The following is a 23662-nucleotide window of genomic DNA, read 5'->3' as shown; positions in this document are numbered from 1 at the left end:
CATCTTCCCAGAGATGCAGGCAAAAGGAGACGGCTCTAGTCGGGATCTAGCAGCCCTCCCACAGCAGGGACACACCAGCACACGTGTTTTCCTGTGTCTCTCCCAATTCCTCTGAGCAGTGACACTCCTCTGATCAAACATGCACAGCAGATAGACACACTGTCCTCTTGATAATATCTACAAATCCCTGTGGGTATGCAAAAAGCTGCTTTAATGTGACATCTCTGGATTTCCTCAATAATTATCGATGGTCTACCCCTGAGCCTGTTGTAAAAGCCATAAATATTCTTCACGGAAGCACAGAAGGAGACAAAGGCCCTTAATAGCCATCATAAAAGAACAATAAAATATATATAGGACAAAGCAGTGGGACAATGGCACAGGAGAAAGATGACCTGCATTCTCAATCTGTTTAAACATCAGCACAGCCTGTGTCCAGGGGGAGGAGAGGGGAGGAGAGGCGAGGGGAAAGGTGTTCCACTCAATATCAAGAAAGGTTCAAGATCCTGAGATAAAGCAATAATTAGAGAAATCCTATACTTTGCTGGGATGATTGCTCCAACAGAATTCAGAGGAAGAATTCGTAATGATTTCATGAAAAGTCATCTAAAATACTAACTTATCTTTTATTGGGGAACACCACATCTATTTGGACTTGTAAAAATAATTTACAAGTCCTATTTCTCACACTACCTAATCTTTTGGCCATTATAACTTGTTATTCCAGGAAAAATAAAAATTATAAGTTAAAGTCTGTGCTTTGCTCAGTGCTGGGGGTAGTTGGAGAGATGGATTGGACAGGAACAGACAGACAAATACAATAGGATCAAGCTGTACATGAGCAGCAAAACAGAAATGAAAAAACGGCAATTCCTAGAACTGCATGACCTCAACCTACATGTTTCAAAGGTATTTTGACAGCAATTTGATATCCTGATATATTTTACTCCACTGGCAACAACAGAAAAGCAAACAGATTCATGCTTGAGCTCTAGAGATATCTATCATGTCGCTTCACTTAATTTTTCAAGGAAAAAGAAGAGGTTTCAGCTCAAAACACCAGCACACATGTAGCTCCTAGGAGCAGATGGGTATCTCTGTGGTCTGCCTCTGCCTCAGCTCCCGAGTCAGCTGGCAAGGCACGTTCTCCTTGGAAGATAAGAGCTCAGAGTTTTGAAACAGGCACGCTCCACCGCTCACCACATCCACATGAGCAGATTTGGGAGGGGGATTTTGTCATCTGGAGTGGCCCTGTCTCATCTGAGGGATGTTACCATGGGGCTGGACTTGGTGCTCAGGCTCCCTGCCCGACCACAGGCATCACAGCACAGAGCACACTGAGGAGCTGACTCGGTGTGTTTGTCCCTGAAAGCACCCTCTAAACAAATAGAAAAATAGAGAGAAAATTCGGCATTGCTTTTAGCTAGTGCCACAAAGGGCATAAAAGCATTTTGGTTATAAATCATTTGAATCCATGCCCCAGATGACATTAAACACTTTGCTTCTCTACAGTTTTATTACAGAATAAGCACTCCTGTGACCTTTTGAGTGGGAAATCTGTGTTTTTGCCTGGAGTATAAAGGTGCCCTTCAGTGTCTGTAAGTATATTGGTTGCCTTTAAAATGTTGTTGATTCTGTCAGCTCACTGTCATAGATTGTCACCACAGAGAGACCCTGCAGCCCAAAATAAGGGGAAATACCACTCATGGTATCCCCTGCTCTTTCTGAGAAATAGCAGAGGAGCTTTCAGCTCTCCTTGAGCTTCCAGAGGTGCATCAGTGTCCCCACTCCAGCCTCATCTAATGGGACAGGGTCACAGGAGCAAATGCCTTCTTTGGGATATGCTCTGTTGGGAGAATGCACATCTGGTCAGCAGAGCTGTGTCTGACAGTTGTAACCACATCAGCTTTTACTTTGAGGGGTGCTTATACCACATTGATATGGAGCCTCTGTTGTTGCACTCCCAGCACAGCACACTGGTAGTCCTTGGCCAGGCAGAATCCCACTGTTCACCTCCTAAGGATGGAACTGGGATGTGATTCCAAATCAAACCTAAACATGGCATTTCAACAGACACCTGGAGGCATGGGCAGTGCCTCATTAGTTGTCCACTTGTCACAGGGTTATCTGACAGCCTTGATGGTATCAATATTCATATGACATTCTATATCTCCTTGGGAGAGTATAAACAGTCTCTGGATTTGAGTTTTTCAAAGACCTCATAGATCAGGCATCCAGATCTCAGAGAAATAGGGTGTCAGATTTGCTGTAGAGCCTTTAGAAGCTGTTTTCTTAATGCTTATCTCATTTCTTCCATCCCCCAAACCTTCTGCCTGGTCTTCACATGAAACTCTGTGAATTTGGGAAAAACTGGGATAAAAGAAAAGGAGAACTAGAAGGGATTTCTGATCTATCAGGTCTGATCCCTCATCAAGCCAGAACCTAGACCTTTATCAGCATAAAGAAATGGACTGAGAAATCAGGAGTTGTGGTATTCACATTCTCTGAACAGAGGGAGACATAATTGTCTCTCCCAGGATTTTTCCTGGGGAAGGCAGTGAGAAAACAAGTCTTACCTCTATTTGCTGCTCCTGTTGTTTGGCACATGTGGAATGTGTTATGGAGATTGTTTACTGAAGGTGATGATTGTTTGGCTTGATTGACCAATTAGGTCAAAGCTGTGTCCTGGCTGTCTGAGACAGTCACGGGGTTTTCTTGAGTATCTCTTTAGTATAGTTATAGTATAGTATTAGTGTAATATAGTATAGCTTAATAAAGCAATTGTTCAGCCTTCTGAATCATGGAGTCAGAGCACATTTTTCCCTGGCTGGGGGATCACCTGTCTCTGTGATAAGGGGTAAACCACAATTCTTTGTTCCTGCTCAGCCACAGACCCCCCCAGCAACCTGAGCAAAGGCCAGTACCTGCGTAGCTCATGAAGTTACTGAAGGGCGTATTCAGGAAACTGTGGAAACCACAGGTGTCATTGCCAGGCCCAGGGTCCCCACACAGCTTGTGCTTAGGAGCAGGGTTGGTGTCACTGCAGAGGTCCCCAGTCTCGAAGGAGGGCTCTGTTTCCATGCACGGGTCGCTGCAGGACAGGATCTCAGAGATGCCCCTGAAGACGTGGTAGAGCCCCAGGCTGTGCCCAATTTCGTGGATCATGGTGTGTGTGTGGCCAGGGATTCCGTAGAAGGAGGGATTCAGCACGATACCACCTGCAAGGGGAAAGAGAATGGCTTCTAGGTTTGCCTTGTGTTCCTCAGGACAGCAGGAGAAAGGGGAAAGAACAGCTTCCTAAGGGTAGCTCCTCTGGCAGTTTGTTGGATCCTCTGTAGCACAGTTTTTTGAAGAATCAGACATATTTCCTGCTCAGCAAAGTTTCATCTCACCCTTAATCTGGAGCTCTAAGGAGGAGGAACTGTGGGACAAAGTTCAACATCCCAAACCAAAAACACTGCAACAACCATTCTTTCAACTGAATAAACTCATTGTAGGTTTTTTGTTAACTTAGAGGAAAATCCTGCATTAAATTACTTCTTACTATGCTATTGTAGATAATTTCATGTGCGTAAAGAGTGTGACTCTGCCCAGAAAGGTGTAAGCAATATATTTGACATCAAGAGTCAAACAAAACACACCTGGAACATTCTGTATAATATTCCCCAGGGCAAAGATGTGAGAAAAGCCTATTAACTTCTGAAACACCCTGAGAATTGCAGAATACTCCACCAATACTTGCAAATTAAGAGCTGGGCAAGGCAAAGTGTGCACATCCAAGGCTGGAGCAGTTTTTTCAGGGTGTCTTGGAGGCAGCTTTGAAGTAACTGTCAGAAACACACTGTTCATGTATTCAGACAAGCCTGGCTTGATCTGAACTGCACAGTCTACTAATGAATATGCATTAAGTCTAAAGTGTCAAAAAATATGAAATCCTGGAATGTGATAACCCTGAAAGAACTATGTGGTTATTAAATGTTTTTTGCAAAGAAAACTAACGGTGTTTTCTGTTGTATGAATTAAGGGATGTGCAAATAAGCAAATGGCAAATTAGTGAGGATTTGCAGTACATTGAATTAATCATATGAACTATATTTTTAGCTCAGTTAGATGTACCTTTGTATTTAAAATATGATTGATGTTTTCATTATTTAGCTTGTTGATCTCAACTTTTCTAAGCCCCATATTTAATACCCTTTTTGTGTCCTGCTTACCATGAGAAGAGGAGACTGCTTCGTAAAAGTTATAGTGGGAATATAGAACTTGGACATGGTACTCTAATAATTTAGTGACAATGAGGAGAGAAAAGGTTTTGGCAGTGGGAACTTTATCAGTGGCTGTAGCACAGGGAAGATGAGATCACTGAGTTCTGATGCACCATAGGCCCTTCATCCTCATCTGCCTAGGGACTTGGTTGTAAAAACCATGAAATTAGAGGAAAATGAGACCATGAAGTTCTTAAGAAGTCCTCCAAATTCCACTCTCAAGCCAATTAGGTCTGTACCATCCCTCACACATTCTGGCCTGTTGCCTCTTCACAACCCCTGATGACATGACTGCCCCAGCAATCAATGTCAGCACTCAGCATCCCTACAGCTGCAAGGATTTAACTCACATCTAATCTGAATTGATTTTTGGCAATTTAAGTTCATGACTTCAAGTCCTTCCTCACACGGATATGAAGAACAGAAGATTCTCCTCCCCTTTCATCAACTTTTATGAGATTGTCATCATCCCCACTTCAGGCTCTTTCCTTTCAGCCTGAATCACTGTAATCCCTTCAGTCTTTCCCTGGAGCTCAACACTTTTCCTAGACCTCCCTGACTGTGGTTCTGCTTTGATTTTCCCCATTACCTCAGGTTTTCCTCTAAGAACAATATCCAAAACACAACATGTAGCACTTCAGTTGAAGCTGTGTCAGTGCTGAAGGAGCACTGTGAACATCCTGAAGGGACACATGCACAAAATATCAGGAGAAAAAAATCTTCCCTCTGAGCAGGGACACGTGAAAATGTGTGCAGGGTGGAGAGGAGTCCCATGGGCAGGTACAAATCCATAAAAACTATTTAAAAAAAGAGAACAGAAAATGTAAATATGTACACAAAAGAATAAATAAAATCTGCCACAATGCAACGTCTTGTCTTCTATGCCACACGTAGCACTGAACTCTTCCTCACACCAGTTCCCCACATTCCCAATTAATTATATACAGACCTACCAGCATGCAGCTCAGCAATAAACCCATGATTTCTCTCTCTCCCGTTCTACACAATACAAGCTCTGATTCCTCTGGTGCTTGGTCTCTACCCAGGTGGAGCCATTTATACACAGAGAGTACCCTGACGTATTTTTTGGGGTTCTCTATCCCAAAAAGAATTCCAGAGGGTTTTTTTTGGGTTTTTCTTTTTTTTTTTTTTTTCCAGTGGCAGAAATATTGGTGAAATTCCTCAGCAGGATGTGCCTCAAGTAAAGGCTGGTTAAATTGTTCTGGCATTGGAGAGCCCTGAGGCAGCTGGAGAGGGAGATTTTATTTTTGCCTTTGTTGAAAATTTATATTTTTTATAGCTGTCAAGAATCTAAATCAATTGCAGTTTTACAGAAAAGATAAACTCCCTCACCCAGACAATCTCTATCCCAGCCTTTAGATCTGCACCACAGGACATATTTCATATTTTTTATTAAGTACATATTGAATTTATAGAAGAGAGTAAAAAAGATTAAAGATGAATTCTTACAAACCAAGCACAGGTCTGGGAGGGCTATTATGACAGGAAATTATGAGCATTATTTATTTATTTTTTACTTCTTTTTTTTTTTTTCTCCTAGCAAGTCAAATTTAATCTGCTGTCCAATGTCTATTTTTTTTTCTTGTGAGATCTTTTTTTTGGTCAATGAACTCTGTCAATGCTCTGTAGGAGCTGAATTTAAATTGTTTTGCTCAGGCATGATGCTGACAATTAGCTTAACGAAGTGACAGAAGAACTCATCAGGGCTTTGGGCGAGCCCCAGCCCTCTTGCAGAAGGTTCTTCTTGGCACTCTGGAGCCCTCCCCTTGTTCTCTGCTCTCTCCCATGGCAACACCAAGGGAAGCTGTGAAAATCCTCATTTAGGGAAGGAGCAGCTACATTGCAGCCATATCCCGCTTGTGCAGTGACACTGGGGCTAATTTTTCACAGAATATCTGAACCTTCTGGGCTGGGAAGGGACACACAAGAATCATCGAGTCCAACTCTTCAGCAAATGGCCCACACAAGGATCAAACCCACAACCAGCAATCCACGCTGGTTGTCATCCCAAAGTGATAGAAATCCCATCCCTGTCGGTGCTGGTCAAGGCTGGGGTTAAGAGCTATCTTTGTTTTTGTCAGATGCTGTCTTGGGGCATGGTCACTGCTGGGCATTTACAGGAGCCTTCTGCTGTGGGCGCTCCCAGTAGGAGCCCCAGAGATGAGGCTGCAGGCAAGCCAGGGTGGAAGTGGTTTCAGTTCCAGCTGAGCTCAGCAGGAGTGTCAGTGTGTAAATGCTGCTCCTTGGGAAGGGAAGTTTGCTCACACTTCTTCCAGAGCAGCTGCAGAGCTGGATGTTGTAATAAAACATTTAATAAACTGAAGGAGGGCAGCCAGTGCCAACTGCTTGGTCTGACCATGGAGCCTCTCTCTGCTGCAGAGACAGGGGACCATAAAGACACGGGGTATTTTTGGGGTATTTTTGACCTTGGAAAAGCCCCCCTGACTGATGGCTATTCCACCAGCTCGACTTCCATTGTATGTTTTAGGATAATAAATGCTGCTTGTTCTCCTCATATAGGTTTATAGTCACCATATCTTTTTTATTTAGCTCAACATGGGGTTGGGTAATATAAAAACTGGCTGAAACTGTCTATCACAGATTTAACTTGGCTTAAACTGGACTTCACTTCCAGCCTAGGAGAGTCTGGATGAACTGGTGAAATATCTGAAAAACCTATGTGACCTCCTGCTCGGAGGAGATGACCAGACCAGGTTTGCAGCTGGAGGGAGGTTTGTGAAGTTAGGAGAAGCTCACACTGACTCAGTCAGTGCCTTCTGAATCTTTTGAAGCTCCTCTGATGTTTTGCAGGGAGCACAGGTCCAGTGGCACTGCAGGTGGCAGTGAGTCATTTGGGAGGCTGAAGAGCTTTGTCTGGATCCCCAGGTTCCAGCAGCAACCTGGTTATGAAACAGACCAGGCAATCTGCAGGGTAGTGAACTCCTTCCAGTTCCACTCAAGTGAACATTAGAAATACAATCCCTCAGCTGTTTGCTCTTTTGCACACTGGTAGAGAAAAATAGCAGCAGATTTTAGCTACAGTCTGTGAGCTAATTGATTACTTGCTAATGAACTAAGGATCAGAATGTAACAGGCTAAGGTTAAAGATTCACCTCTCTCTCATCCCCACACCTATCCCCCAGCCTTCTGCAAACTGCTCCCATGGAGTGAATGCCCTGTAAAGTAGCTTCACTGAAAAGGTGAAATACTTTCAGCTTGACATCATCTACAAATACCATAATATGCTTTGGGTTTATAACCTAATATTTTCCTGGTTGTGAGCCAGTATCTGGGAATCATGAAATACTTTTTCTCCCCTGACTATATATTAGAGGAATGATAAGAAATCAGAACAGAGCTTAACGCATATTTGTCTTTCCTTCTTAGTGCCTCAAAAGAATGCTTTGCAAAGAAGAAACATCTTTATCACTCACCTAGATGCATCAAGGCTTCTTTGTCCCAGGGCCAAGTTGCCACTCCAGCCAGCTCTTCCTCAGAGGAATTGGCAAAAAAGATGTTGAGGTGTGTGGATCCATCCAGTTTGAGTATGTTCTTAAGTTCATTGACATCCAAGTATGCCCTGTAGAAAAAGAAAAGCATTTTTTTCCTAAAGGTGACACAAAAGCAACAGAACACTGAAGAAGTGCTGCAATCCAGGCAAAGGTCTTATAATACCCTGCATATCAATCACCTGAAATGTTTTAATAACCCTCTCCCAAACTTTGATTACTTTGCATTCATGTAGTGAATCTCATCTAAAACTTCAGACCATTGATTAACTAAGGCCACAAAATCCAAGGTAAATACATAAAGCTGTCCACATTCTCAAGATAAGTATAGGAATCTATTTATTATGAATGTAATTAACCAAGTATTATGGTCAGTAAATCTTTTTACACCAGCAGTTAGCTTGCACATTTCCTCTAAGCTGTTTGTTGTTGTTACCTCTAATTTTCTTTCACAAGAACAAGTTTCACATCCTCAGGCTGGCACCACAACAGACACCAGCTCACAGAGCCACTCCTTTAGCACCAGTGGCAGTCACTGGTGCTGAAACCCACATGGCCTTACCCTGACATCCCACAGCTGGTTGGGAATTGCTGTTCCCAACAGGCAAAGCTGTGCCAAGAGGTTTCCTTGCATGAGCTCTCCCCAGCAGTGGTACCATACCATGACATAAATTCCTAAGGCTCCTCAGGTCCTCCCAGGGTGAGCAGCATTTCTCCTTAGCTTTTGGGATGCCTGGAAATCACAGAGCAGTCTGTTTGCAGGCAAGCTAAGCCAATCCCTTAAACTTGATGGCTGTTGGAGGTACTTTTTGCTCCTTTAAAGGAGTAGATTTAATACTGGAATACAGGAGCTACTTGCCAGTGCACATACTATGATGCCACACTGCTTGCACTGCCCCAACTCATAGTAAAGCTGGAGAAAACAAAATGTAAGACCAAACCCATTGGTTCTCTGTTTCCAGCTCACACTGGCTTTTGATATGAAGTGTTGTGATAGGAGAAAAACTAGAAGGGGATTATGTTGTAGTATCTTCCCTTGACAGGTGGAGACCCTAGAGAGAGGGATCACACTGAGCTAAGCACGGTTCAAAGGCTGTAAGGATCAGACACCACCATGGCCATGAGCAGGCTGATTCCTGCTTCCTGGAGTCCCCCTTTGTGAGTGTGCATGGATGTGTGTAAGGCTTACATAGCTGTCCCAAACCACACACCCCCACAAGCTCTGAGAAGGGTTCCCTGCATACTTTGCAAGGCTTTTGCTCCCAGAAGGGTGAAGAAAAAAATGGGGGAGCTGGCTCAGCACCAAGATCTTTTTGTCCTTCCGCGGAGGACTCCCAAATGGAAAACATATTCATATTTCCACAATAGCTTCCCCTGCCACTTGCTGAAGTCATTGCCTCCAAAATAGATCATGGCTGGGTGTCCCCAGGCCCTGGCTGACTCATGGAGGAAGATGTGCTCTTTGGGGACACCAGTGGAAGGGGATGTTTCCATTCCGTACAGTGTTTATCTTCCAATCAAATGGGGATGACATCCTAAAGGACAGGTCAGCACTGTGACCCTTTACACATTTCTCATCTCTCCAGTGTTCTCAACACATCCATGGAAAATATACAGACCTTCCCCTCAGCTCCTCAAGCTTGTCCTGCCTGGATTGGCACAGTGCTCTGAGGCTCTGCTCAATCTACACCCAGGATCTTCTTTGTGCCTTAGAAAACATCTTTTCCAAGCATGGGCTCCTACAGAGACACATCCATGAGCAATAGCTTGAAATTACATGTGAGAACTGATGTGCACTTCCAGATATTCTCCGTGTGAGAGCATTGAGGGAATGAGTGACAGGGGGTGTGACCATGTGGAGGGGACAGTGTGTGCCTGCACCTATGGCAGCACCACTGACAGCGAGCAAAAGTGTAAGAGACAATGTGGGAGAGATGTGATGTTTTGTGCAAGAAGAGGGGCAGAAACAGAAGCCCCTAGTCTGACTAGAAGAATGTTTATGTGTTGGTATTCCAGCAAGAAGGAAGGTCCTGCTGCCTGGACTGACGGTGCTGTTTGCTCTGGATGCAGATGCTTTATACACATGCAAATCCCTGTAGGAGTGACCAACTCCCCTCCTGAGATTACCATTTTTATCCTTCTTCTTCACTCATGGTTTCAAATAATCTAAACTAATATTTCTTTATTCTCAGCTGTCTCTTTGCTTATCATTTACACAACCCAATCCCCATTTATTTCCTCAGTGCATGGCCACAGTTGCTCTTTCTCTTCCATACAGCCCACGTGCTCCAACTTCCAGGGTTACATGGATTATTACTGCAAAAAACATCCAGAGCAGACAGCATTTAACTAATTGGCTAGTGATGGCAATGCTTCACTGAGACTGGACTCATGCCTTATGTAAATCCATCCTACTAAGTCCTTTGGACTTGAGTTTCTGATATTTCTCTGACCACTTTTCTCTGTTAGCCAGGGGAAAGCTGTGAGTGAGCAGAATGTATTCAGTGGTAGAAGATCAGAATGCCAAGAGGATTTTTTGCAAAGGATCTGCCCGGATGTAGGTGTAAGTAGATCATGCTTGGAAGGCAATAAATGCAAACTCCTTCATGGAAGCAGCCAGCAATCCCCAGCACGTAAACATGCCCGAGCCCTGAGCTCAGGCAGAGCCCTGGGAAGTGTGTGAGTGTGTGCTGTGTGAGCATGCAGGAGCAGAGATGTGAGTGTGGCAGTGAGGATTTGGACACTGCACACACGTGAGGCAGACAAGAGAATGTGAGGAACCAGTGTGTGCGTGTGTAAGAGATAAAAACACTAGCTGGAATTCCTTCCTCTCCTTCCTCCCCATGTTTCTAATAACCTCCCATCCCTATCCATCATCGCCACATTCCTACACTCAAGGAGGCATAAATTAACTACTTTTGCAGTTCATGTCCAACTCCGTAGCCGCAGGCAGCAGACCCAACAGTTACCAGGTCAAAACAGCTTTCAGTTATTGCTTTGGACTAGGCTGACTCCCCCCTGCTTCGTTATCAGCCCAGACTATCTGACCCAGCGCAATCTGCGAGCACTGCTTACACTTCTCAAGGTTATGTGGGTCCCCTGACAGAGGACATTATGTCTGTCACATGGGCTCGTGCCAGAGAGAGCCAAAGAGCCCAGCCTTTCCAGCGCTGCCAAACTCGCATTTCAAAGACATGAGTGCAGTCTTGGAAAGGGATCAAAGTCTTTCCAACTGTCATTAGAATATTTCCTTTATGCATCTCTCTGTGAGTGCCAGCAACATATTTCATAAAATTCATTGGCTCGAGATGGTACCTCCAATATAAACCTGAATGGGGGAACTGTCAGGGCAAGTCTATGTGGAAAACAAAACAAAACCCAAAGCACAACAAAACACGTGTAATTCCTGTAATGGAAAAAACATATGATGCTGTGAGCATGCCTTGCTGGAGAAAGCCTAATGAGCCTATTAGTGCATCATAAAAGGTCTCCTTTGCTGGAATCTGTTTTAGACATAGAAATTCTATGGGCTGTTTAAGGCCATTTGGGACACCAAATCATATCAGACAATGCTCACATTCCCACCCAGATCTTTTCATCTACTTATGTGTTCAATGCAGTTTTTTGTTTTCTTTTTCCCTCTGCCGCAGTGCAAACAGCCCTCTGAAACTGTTCTGAGCAGCAGCTCGCCATTACCCAGTGAACCCCAGCCCTCAGTCAGGGATATGGATCCCATGCAGTGCTCCAGTTTCAGTCTAATGGAGTTTTTAGCTCACCCAGCATTGTCCCTCAGCAGCCCTACCCATCACACAGCCCGCCCCATCAGTCACCCAGCCATTATCCCCGTGCCTGTCTCATCTGTCAAACCCATTTCCTGTCCATTTGGGCTGTGACTTGTCCCCAGGCGATGAGGTGAAGCCCTTGGCCACCAGCCCCACCTGCCTGTGGGAGCCACTGTGAGGAGCTCCCTTTGCTGGACCACAGCTCCACATCCAAACCCAGCCACAAGCCCCTGTGCTGAGCCACAAACACATTTGGCAATGCCTCTTAAACTCAGCTGATACCAGATTTAATCATATTAAACCTGGTTTTGGTGACTGGAGTTGATCAGTTTTGTTGGGGGTTGGCAACTCTTCCTCCTTTTCTTCTCTTCTAGGTCAGAGAGTGGTTTCCCCAAGTTCCCCTAATGTGGCTGGGCAGCAGCTCTTGCACTTCTGGTTGTTTTTGCAAGGAACACAGAGTTTTCCAGACCTTATTGTTAGGAAATTTCCTACTGTTTGCTCCCAGTTATTCTCTATTTGCCTTTGTTTCATTTTGTTTTGTTTTTTCCTTCAAAGACAAGTGTCACTTTACAGCAAGAAAACAAACAGGGTACTTAAGAGATTATTTGTAAGATCCCATCCAACACAAAGTAGGAACTTTGCTATCTGCTCACTATGGAGTATGGTTTGCAACTGCCTGGTGAGTTTGTTAGGAGCAGAAGGCACTACATTTCATCCTTAAAAAAACCCCAACCAACAACAGCCAAAAACCAACAGCTCCTGAATTAGGAAATCAGCCTCAAAATATCTCAATTTTCAATATTGACACACAGTGTCCTATCCTTTACCTACTGGGTTCAGCACACGGCAGGACAGGGTATATCTGCTGGAATCACAGGGCCCCAGGGAATCACTCTTCATCCCAAGACTCCTCAGAAGTGTCAGCCCAGCCTAAACCATGGTACATGATTTCCCAGCCTAAACCATGGTACATGATTTAGACAAAGAGAAAGCTTTTTTTTTTTTTTTTTGGACACCCTGGAACACTCTCCATCAGCCTGTGACAGATCCTGGTGTGATTCCCAGCGTGGTGTGGCTGACCTCCAGGTCTCATCCTGGCCCCAGGGTGCAGGGAGCAGCAGTGACCACAGCAGTCATTGCGTGCCCAGGCACCCAGCACGTGTCTGTCCTGGTAGTCCAGCCCACACAGAGTGCCCCAGGTTCCAGGGTGCAGTGTACACCTAGAGATTCTCAGTATCTGCAGAGAAGAGCAAGAACAGTTTTGAGATACTGGATATTCTTCCTGAAGATAGTGGCAAGAGCCACGACTGTAACTGCACTGAAAGCTGACCTTGAAATGGGGCCATTTGGCAGATGTGCACAGCTGTAATTTATCTTTTCCTCTTGTGATTTCTCAGTCCTGGGTGATTAGACAGCTAACTGTCCTTTTGGAGAGGCAGTGTTGATGCCAGTGTGAGAGCTGCCTTTTGCCCTCTGTCGTAGGGTCACAGAAAAGTGAGTCTGGAAAGGATGTCCAGAGTCCACGGCTGCCAGCCCTTCACCCCGGAGCTAAGGCATCTTCCTGTGTCACCAAGCAAATTTTTATTTAGCTCTCTTAAAACCACGCATGACGGACACTATGTCACTGTCCCAGTAACCTGCAGCCCTTGTTTCAATTCCTTTATAGTCAGAAAGTTGGGTTTTTTCTAAAGGTCAGCCTAAATACTTTTTGCTCTATTAGAGGAGTATTTGTACCATTCAACCCCTGACAGGGAGATTGGGCTCCCTTTTGCTTTACCAAACCTATTACTTATTTGAAAGCCTACTATATCTCCTGTACATCATTTCATTTTTAGGCTAAAACCATCTTATTTCCTCAGCCTTTCTCACTGCTTTTAAGACCTCTGCTTGTTTCTGATGCTCTTATCTGCACTCTCCACATCTTTCCCAAAGGCAGGTCATCAAAAGGGGACACAGCCCTCAAGCTGAGAGTTTATCAGTGCCATGTAACTGCTACGTTTGTCCTGTCTGTCACCTCCAACCTGACACAAAGACACAGGAGAGATTTCAGACCTGCGAAATATTTCTAATTTTTTTATTTTTTTTAAGCCTGAAGTGTTACAGGTCTATAAAAACCCTGTATAAAAAAAGACAATCTACCAACCCTCTTTAGCAGTGGACATGCAATAAAATTTGTGTCTGACCTGATGTTAAAGATTTGCCTTTGCTGGCAAATTCAATTTTGCTCCTCATTTCAGACGGATTGCCATAAATCATGTGCAGCAGGAAGCGTGCCTCATCTACACTGAGTTTAGTGTTAATTTAAGACACTGGTGTAAATGTAGTAAAAGTCATGATAATTTATTGATAAAGGTATAAATCTTTCAGTGATTGGGACAGAGCCTGAAACAGAGCAGAACCACAATACTACAAGTGAGAGGCTTCAGGTCCCTGTTTAGATCCAGATCACTGCCTGTGTTCACACTGAAATCCAAGTGTGCAACTGTAATTCCAGCCACATCCAACTCAGGCAGTTGCTAGGTCATGTCCACAAGCATAAATTGCAAAGCACTGTCAGCACATGCAGGCTTGGCAGCTCTGAAAGAATTTTGGTTTATCTGCTGTAGCAAAATGTCCTCTGCAGGCCCCAAATCTGATCTTCCGTTACAAGAGAGGAGAAATGTTTTGGCAAAAAAATATAATAACGATAAGGATCCAAGAAAAGCCACTTAGTATAATTGTTCAAACGTAAATCCAGCTCCTTGGATAGGTTTGTAGCCCCTGCTGAACTCTGTGTCACTCTGTGATACTCTTAATGCATCCAGGTGAGCCTGCTAAACCTGGACCTGGGGTTTTTACATCACTGACAGGTTTTACAGTTAAGACCGACCCCTAAGCAAAAAATAATGCAAAATAAAAGCCAATGTGGCTATTAAACTCTGGGTGTTCATTGATCCCAGGTTTCCCTTTTCCAAACTGAATTAATTCTACCACTAGGATAGTGACTCAGGCTTTACTCACCCAGTTAAACAAATACATAAAAAAAATATAGAAAGAAAATAAGAACTTTACTGCACAAAATATGGGAATCCTTTGGGTCTGGTTTTTCTTTATCCTGCAACAGAGTCTGAGAGCACCTCCTTGCTTGAAAGTAGAGAATTATTACTACTGTCAGGTTATCAATTTCATTCCATTTGCTTTGAACCCCAGGATTTCCAGCAGGACAGTCCTAGAAACACACCAATTTCTACTGTAACAATAAATCCATAGGACTGAGAGGAAAAAAACCACCCAATACATAAAGGAAATTATTTGCTGTTAATCAGTAACATAATCTTAGAACACTAAGGGTGCATCCCTGCCCAGCCTTCTCTGACCTCAGAAAAGACTTTCAATAAATGGTACAGCTTTATTTCATGCAATCACTTAACTCCTGGAGGTGGTTAATGCAGGATCTACTTAACAGGCTGAACCACAGCAACAGCCTGGAATAAATTTGGTGCCTGGACTACTCCAGACTTTGTGCTGGGTCGTCTCTTGGTTTGTTCATGTGAGCCTGCACTCAGAGCCAGCCTCTGCTCGCACTGGGCTGCACACAAATATCAGCACTGACTGTGATGTATTTGCTTCAGTGTAAATCTAGAGTTAGAGCAAAATTTGATTCTCAAAGTGCAGTTTCAGGTTCAAATCCAAAATCTCAAAGGAAACATCAGTTGGAACAACCAATTTTTGCCCAATTTCTGGCCAAGGCAACTTGCTTTTTAAAGGAGGGAGGCGGGTTTCCTTAGATCTCCACACGGATTCTCTCAAAGGTTTGTAAATCCTTGCCAAATCCTTCACAAACCTGGGCTCAGATTCAGAAATACAGTGAAAACAGATTTTTTTCTCTTTTCTTTTCCCCCCGGCACTTCTGCTGCCTGTTCTGGCCAGGATAAGAAAGAGCAGAGACTAAGGGAAAAAGATGATGCAAAAATTTTCAAATGTCTAACATGTCCTGTCTGAGGTCTGGGCAAAAACTTGGGATGGCTCTTCATGTATCTAATATTATATGTTCCTTCTCTCTCTTTATCCTTCCAGATTTTACTGCCCCGTTCTTACACCCCACCTTTAGATAACCTTTGCATAGGTTTAGAAAGAGCTGCAGTGCTACAGACCATAAATATCTGATCACTGAGGCTCCACCTTTTGCAAGGTCTACATCCAAGAGTGGAGCAACTTTTGAGTTCCCTCAAGCAGCAAGAACTGAAGAGCCCATTTCCTTGCATGACCATAACAAATTATTAAGCTACACAGAACTCCATAATATACTACAGAAAACAACAAACTGCACTGAACTAGGAAAAGATACTCTGGCTGGCCAGCTTACAGGGAGGAAAAAAAAAAGAAAACAAAGGGAAAGCCTTGGAGAGAGAATTGTGATCTTACTGTACAATTAACTTCTGAGACAGTGAGTAGGATTAAAGGATGGAACATTTCATTTAAAACAGCAGAGCACTATGAAGCATATATGCACATTTCACAGGCCTTTGAAATCAGCAACACTGGCAGGTTTATTTGTTTTCATTGACTCTTTTTCTTTCTTTTACAACTTCGGGATTTTTTTTTTCTCTTCTTTTCAAGACTAGAGCCAAATGACCCATGAGAAATGTACTGTAATTTGCCTCTTATCTATTCCTCATCTCCATCTGATATTCCCTCTGCCCTGGTTACCCTGATGTTTTTCCAGACTCTCCAGCCTGAGCCATTGTAACAAGGAGAAAAGTCAAACCATAAAGAGAGAAGTAATGTAAGGATATTTTCAGGAACCTGTTCTGTTAAAACAGATTTCCTTTGCCACTTCATGAAAACCTCTTTTTGCTGCAGACAACCTCATTCACGTACACAGGAGAATTTAAACCCATAGAGGAAGGTGTATAAATTTCAGGCTAGTTTAACTCTCAGTTGTGCTGCTTGGCACTTGCACACTGCTTCCCCTCTGGGCCTCAGAAAGCTTCCTAAACATGAAGAGAGAAATTCCATTCTGGTCAAAGCCCTGACACCAGCCCTGCATTGCTCCAAACCCCATCCACCCGCTGAAGTGATGCTGAAGCAGGACAAAACCCCTTGTGCTGGGCCTCCTCTCAAGAAATTTTACCATGAGTGAACAAGTCATGAAATAGGCAAACAGAATATTTTTCCTTGTCTTCTGAATGGGAAAACTGACAGCAAGGATTAGCTCCTCTATCCCTTGAGCCTGCATTCTCTGATAATATGGATCATCTTTCTTTTAAATAAGTGGTGTCCTGTGTTGCAGATACTTGACGTTTTCTGCTGGTGGCCACTAATCATACTTTATGAGCCTTCACTCATATTTTACAATCTTTGGCTTGTATTTTACAATCTCCAAAAATGTCCTGAAGGTCTGGTGCTCCACAGATGGAACATCAGCGCTCCCTACAATGAGCTGGTCCTTCCCAAATCCCTCAATTTCACCATTCCTGAAACCAAGGCAGCACATTAACTTCATTCTTGTGGAACCAGGCCCTGCTTTCAATGAGGGAGCAGCCACTGTTCTCATATTTGGCATCTACCACCTCTCAACCCAAAGCTTTCAAGAACAACCAACAGACATTGGCACAACAGCACTGCACAACAGCTCATGTAAGGAACATTTTGGTTTCAATCAACCTGATTCTTTTATTAAAACACCGGAGGATCAGAAATGCAGCCTGCCCCACTGAACAGGGGCAAGAGTTAGGTAGAACCTCTGTAAATTAGACATCTAAAGGAAACTTGTGATATTAAGACAGATTTTTCTTTAACTATGAGACTAACTCAGAGCAACTTCTATATTAAAATTTTCTAAAAAATTCTAGTACTAACACTCAACTGTAGCCTGCCTTCCTCATCTCCATCCTGGGTGAGGCTTGAGATTACATTTGCAGCCTGCCCAAGCATCTGCCTTGCTGGTGGGACCCGTGGGAGGCACAGTTGGAGTGACTTTGGTTTGGCACCTATGGAACACTGAGAAATGCTTTCTGTCCTCTCTGTAGAGTGCAGGAAAGCATGGAAGTACCCCATGAACACAGCTCTGTCCTGGGCTCCCTGTGCCCTCTGCCCTTGCAGTAGCAACCTTTTGTAGGTGGGATGGGTCAGGATCCTGGGTAGGCTCTGTAGGTGACATATGCGTATTTTTAGGATTTTTTCACATATTTGAATATTTAGGAATTTTGGGAAGCAGCACACAGGTCTGGGTTGGGGGCACTGTGGCCATGGGGTTGCTCATGGTGCAAATACTGCTCCTGCAGGAGGGGACACGTGGCACTGTCCCTGCCAGTGCTGCTGGCACTTTAAGGGGCTGCTCCTTCAGCATCTTCCCTAATTACCACACAGCAAAAAATGCAGGGTGAAAAAAGAACAAGATCAAATTCTTTGCTCCTTTCATCCCACTTTTTTGACACTAATCCTCCCTGCACATAAACCCCGTGCCACAAAGGGAGATATACATTGAGATTGGAATGAAGAGCAACTTGGAATCAGGCTGACACCAACATAAAAAATAAAATAAAATCACATAAAATCATGAAGGACTGAGCATGTTTATTGCAGATCCTTCTGGAGTTGATGGGCCAAAATAACCACTCCAAATATGCAGCTTGCAAAACATCCCTTTTGCTTTGGAGATGCCGCTTCTTTTCTGTTTTCATTTTTACAACTCATGGACTTCCAAATCTCCTTTGTTAACCTCCTGGCAGGGTTGTGCATGAAGCATGTCCTGCTGCAGTGGGAAGACCTCAGTGGTTAGAACAATCCCAATCTTCCTCTTTCATGAGAAAGAAATGAAAATCTTATTCAAATGAGACTGCTTGAAATTTCCTCTTATTTCATCTTATGCAGAAAAGTGTAGGAGACATTCAAGTGAGTTCACACAGAACACAGTCTGGTGATGGAAACTTCAGTTCAAGGAAACCAAGTGTCCTGCAAGAGAATCCTCACAATTTCAAGGCTCAGGAGACTTTTTATCTCTGTCACAACAAAGGAATTATATTTCTCTCTATTTGGTTTCTAGGGAGTTTTTTCAGGGGATATTGATGGATCATAACAATAAATCTTGATCTTCAGTTGTGAAGCCTTGAACAAATTTTTAAGGAAAAGAAAAAATTGAATAGTCAGATGCAAAGGACTACTAAATATTATGAGATTCACAAAAGCTGGTTACTCTTGTTCTTTCCCAGCCATGATGAGATTACAAGGAAATAGAAAATGTCAGTCGCTGAAACAGAAATTTTTACATGAGAACATTTAGCTTTGAAGTTCCCAGAATCCACAATCAATTGCCAGGTGATCTGGCAGAAACAACAACACACCTGCAGTGAAAATAGTTCAGAGTTGCAAAAAGAAAATATTGCGGACAATGTACTTCCTAAAGCCAACTTTTTTTTTTTTAAATTTTTTTAATTTCTACTCTTGCTCTCTAGGAAAACAGAAAGAAATGAATAAAAGAGCAGGAGAGAGATGTAGTAGATCATACCTTTGTCAAGGAGACTGCTGGGAAGCAAAACATGCCAACAGCGTCTGTAACAGACACCACAAACATAATGAACTCCTTGACATTGAATTCCTGCCCCTCATTTCTCTCTGCTGAGCAGGAGGAAAGATGTAAATGAGCCTTTTCCAAACACTTAAGAACTTTCAGAATTTTTGTTTTGTAAACCTGTGCAGGACCCACAGTTCCTGCACAGATCCCTGGTGTGCATTTGTGCTTCCCAGAGTGGACAGTTCCTGAACTGGAAGAAGCAGCCAGCAGAAAATCAGCAGTGGGCAGCAGCCTGAGCCAGTGCCCAGGTCAGGAGTTGGATGGAAGGACGTTTGGATTTCCTCACATATGGATCTGCTAACGTGTGTACCAGAAAACAGGCACTATCAGCCCAAAACACAAGGCTGATTGTAAGCGTTCCCTGGGGGACACATTTCCCCAGACCCTGCTAAATTGGACTGGCAGCTTATGAAACGCACAGCTCTGATCCAGCATGTAACTGTAAACTATAGGAAATCATACCCATATATTTGGCCTTCAGACACGAGTACAGAAATTGCCTGTTTTGGCACCACAAGCCTCTGAATCCACGTGAATCAAACCCAGACCTCTTGCAGAGGGCTGTGAGAATGCAAAGATCTGTTCTCCACTGTCAAATGATAGCACAAGAGGGGGAAAACTCTAATTTTCCTTTTTGGCAAATTTCTTGAGCAACTTTTGTCCTGATCATGACTGCTATGGACAGGCCATGCAGTTTAACTTCCCCACAAATTTGCACTGCATTTACTTGTTCAGCCACACATCAGCTTTTGCTCTGGTTTGCTCCTGTAATTTATCGGTGATGTGTCACTAACCACTTCTACAGCACTTAAGATCTTGATTTGGCTACAAAACCAACTCTGCAAAGGGCCCAGCAAAAACTGAAGATTGTAATTTTTATCCCTGCACACAGACTCCAAATTACACAAACCCATACTTAAAAAGCCTTTGTTAGCATGAGATGTCTTGCACCTCCCTGTCATAGGCAGAGTGGGACTGTTATGAATTCCCTCACTTCCACAACTCTGTGCCAGCCCAAGCACTTGCAAAACTTGACATCCTGCCTCATTCAGTTGTGGGGGAAGAGAAGGCATCCTGCAAGCACTATTAGACTATCTCCCCATGATGGTTTTATAAATCAAAAACTAGAAATTCTTCAGGTATTTTTCCCAGGAGGATATAAAAAGAACTTTGTGTCTGATCAAGATGAGAACAGTTGAAGGTTTGAGCCTGAATTAAGACATAATCACAGAGTCAATTAAGTTTAAAAAGACCTCTGAGGTCTTTAAGTCCATCCTATGACCAAACAACACCTTGTCAACAACACCACGGCCCTAAATTCCACCTTCAGTCTTTCCTTATATACCTCCAGGCATGGCAACCCCACCACCTCCCTGGGCAGCCCATTTCAGTGTCTAATCACCCTTTATAAATAGGACATTTTATAGCACAAACACGAGTATAAATCTATCCCCAAAAGTAAATGTCAGAAGAATTCTGAGTGTACCAGGAGGGAGCCAGGAACTTGCAGCCCTTTTCTGAATCAAATTGGATGCAGGGAGGGAAATCAAACGGCACATATTTCTCCAGGCAAACTGGGAGAAACACTCTGATGTGTCTGAAGGAAGTATTTTACTCTGTGTTTGGAAGTTTATCATGACCGATCAATTCTGGAGGAATTAGTGAGTGTGTTCTGGGTTTTGGCACTGACACAGTCGTGGTAAAAATGCTGGAGGCAAAAGGGAAGTGATTTTTATAATGCTGTGAACTGTTGCCATCAATCCTTATCCAGAACATTTCTCCTGCTTACTCCAGTGCAGTTCTGTTCTATAGGAGCTTTGCTCTGAGCTATCACCCTTTGTCTCAGGGAGGCTCCCAGCCTCTCATGTTCTCTGGATGGCGAGATCGAAGCCAAAGACCAAGGTCTTTGGGAGTTCAATCTTTCTGTGGACTTCAAAGCGCCCAGGAAATGCAGTTTAGTCCAGGCAGAAAGCAGAACATCCATTTGGACCAACATTATGTACTTAAAAATAGGAAATATGGAATGATTGTTAAGGAACACAGCATGATGGGGGAGCCTGATGTGAACTGTGAATGAATTTAGATTCCTGCTTTTGGGCTCTAAACTTGGTGCTCTAAACCTTAGTGGAAGGATCTACCTTTTCCCGGCAATTATAAAGACTTTTAAGATTTAATTCTCTCAATCATGTCTATACCTGCAGTGAACAGATGGCAGGAATCATTCCCTAAGGAACTGAGAAACAACTACAAATAGCCAGTGCACATCCTCAGCTCTCAGTGCAGTAAGTGTGACACCTCACATTTTGGGAGGAATCAGCATGAAGGCAAAATAAAACCCCTTAACCAGAAATGCCAAGCCCAAACTTTTTCAGTGTTTTGAATAATATAAGTTTATGCAATTATGACTATTCCTCAGGCATGCCTGTGTTTGCCTCCAGATCCATTTTCAGGGATTGAGGACAGGAATAGAGCATCATCAAGCTCATGGGAAACAGGAGATCACAGAAAAATGTTGTTTTGTAATTGTTCTCAGCCAGTTGTGCAAACCTAAGCATTTCAGATAGTTTGGAAATATTTCCATTCTCTCTCACACTCACGTGAATCAAACTAAGCTCTGGCTTTTCTGGTGTCTACCCACATTCTCTAAATGAGTGTAGCACTCTTTATTTACTTGAAATTTGTCACCAGTTAATCTCTCCCTGTCTCTTTTTCAATTAAAAAAAATCAAATTAAGTAATTAAGGGAACACAAAGCAATTTAAAGAAAAGCTTTTCAAAGTGTAAAGGGGATTTTGATACCCACACTCTCCCAATAAGACAGTGGATCTTTTTTTGGCCTGGAATGCAACTCCCCATTGTGCCTTTGGAAGGTGCACAAAAAATGTGCAGATGATTACAGTGATGGGTCTATTAATTGATAGCATCTGGATTTTATGATATTTAATCAATGTCTGAGTTCTGACTTCAAAAGCAGTTTTAATTATCTCACTCCTCTCTGCTCAATGCTCCCAAACCTGTCGTCTTCAATATGCAAATATAATTTGTGAGTCTGACAGGGCTACCAGTCTCATTACATTGCATCATGGAAATTAGAAATGAATCAATCAATAAACAGAGAGGCAAAGTCCTGATCAGCTCCCTCCATCCACACATGTGGAATTCTTCACCTAATCCCATGTCTGATCAAAATTAAGTGTCTCCAGGGTCAGGAATGCCTCTGCTTCCTTTTGGTATTTAATCACATCTCAGAAAAGCTGATATTTTGTGTCTATGTGTCTTATCTTCATCCTCTGTACACTTTGTGCTGTTTAATCCCGAAGAAATAATTCAGCACATGTTTCATGTGGTGGGGCAGATCCTTAATGGAGGAGAAATGCTGGCATGGCCCAAAGTTACAGATTAAATCCCCTTCTTGGCATATTCATTTTTACTGTGTCTTCCAGCATAATTTCAACATGGAATTTTCCTGACATAAATCCCACAGGTTTCCCTCTTCCCCTCCACACCACACTGCGTAGCTCTGTGTTTTGGTAAATCTCATCTATTAATAGTTGCCCTCTGTGGCTATAAAAAAATACCTCAGTAGTCAAAAGGCAGCCCTTGCTAGGGAGCAGCTGTGGATGCCTGAACACACACAGGACCCAGCATCACACAGCAAAGCCCTTTCTTGGCTCTGTGTCAGAGCAAACCCATTAAATATGGCCATGGAAAGCTAATGGAAAAGGAGCCCCTTCCCTGCAAGAGAGAGAGAGAGACTGGCTCCAGCACTAGGCTGGAGAGCATCAGGGTATTTCCATTTTCTCACTGACATTTTCTTTTTCCTTTTTTAACTCAGCAAACCCCCTCCCGTGTCTTCCTCACTTCACCCTTCTGCCAAGTCCCAATAAAATCCTGCACTTAAAGAAATAGGACAAAGACGTCATCGCAGCGAGTAGCAAAGGTTGCAGGGTAAATTTTAAGGTCTAGTGTACCTTTTTTTTTTTTTGTTTGATTGATTTAACTGATTAAAGCATTTCTGCTCTTCCTGTGCTTTCAGCAGCATCCTGGGTAACTCAGGGGAAATTCAAACCAACCAGCTGTGATCTGTATTACAAAGTCGAGGCTGGAAACACAACACAAGGATGTTGATGGGGCCATACTGGAGAGGGTGAAGGGAGAGGAATATCGTCTCCTGCTGATGTGACAAAGTGCTTTTATATGTTGGAATGAGAGATACTCAGCTTAGCAGAAGACACAGGGAATTGCTCCTCCTCTCTGGTGCTCCAGGGTACCAGTCCCAGCATGGAGCTGCTGGTGGGTGACAAAGGACCCTGTGGCAGGACTTTCCCCCAGATTTCAACTTGAATTTTCATTTGCATGAACTAAAGTTGTCGAAAATCCTCAAGAACTTCTGAATTTCAGGGTTATCCATGCAAAATGTACAATGCCACAGCGATGGGAAGGGAAGGGAAGGGAAGGGAAGGGAAGGGAAGGCTGGGGCTCTCCACACTCCCAGCATACCCGGCCTGAGGTCAAAGGAACTCAGATCGGA

At 43.4% G+C, this 23662-nt stretch overlaps 1 protein-coding gene across 1 annotated transcript in view; it reads right to left on the bottom strand.

The window, feature by feature from the left end:
• Window positions 1-23662, bottom strand: part of PAPPA (pappalysin 1) — a 177508-nt gene that overhangs the window by 118701 nt on the left and 35145 nt on the right. Inside the window, exons 3-4 of the mRNA XM_041406962.1 lie at window positions 7721-7866; window positions 2925-3218 (exon numbers count right to left, since the gene is read on the bottom strand). Of these exons, the coding sequence (XP_041262896.1) occupies window positions 2925-3218; window positions 7721-7866 (440 nt within the window). The remainder of the gene's footprint in view (window positions 1-2924; window positions 3219-7720; window positions 7867-23662) is intronic.

This window comes from Onychostruthus taczanowskii, unplaced genomic scaffold (genome assembly GCF_017590055.1).
Source record: "Onychostruthus taczanowskii isolate IOZ18803 unplaced genomic scaffold, ASM1759005v1 scaffold25, whole genome shotgun sequence".
NCBI classification, from domain to species: Eukaryota; Metazoa; Chordata; class Aves; order Passeriformes; family Passeridae; genus Onychostruthus; species Onychostruthus taczanowskii.
Note: the sequence above shows the minus strand (reverse complement) of the source record. Positions and strands in the feature narration are given on the sequence as shown.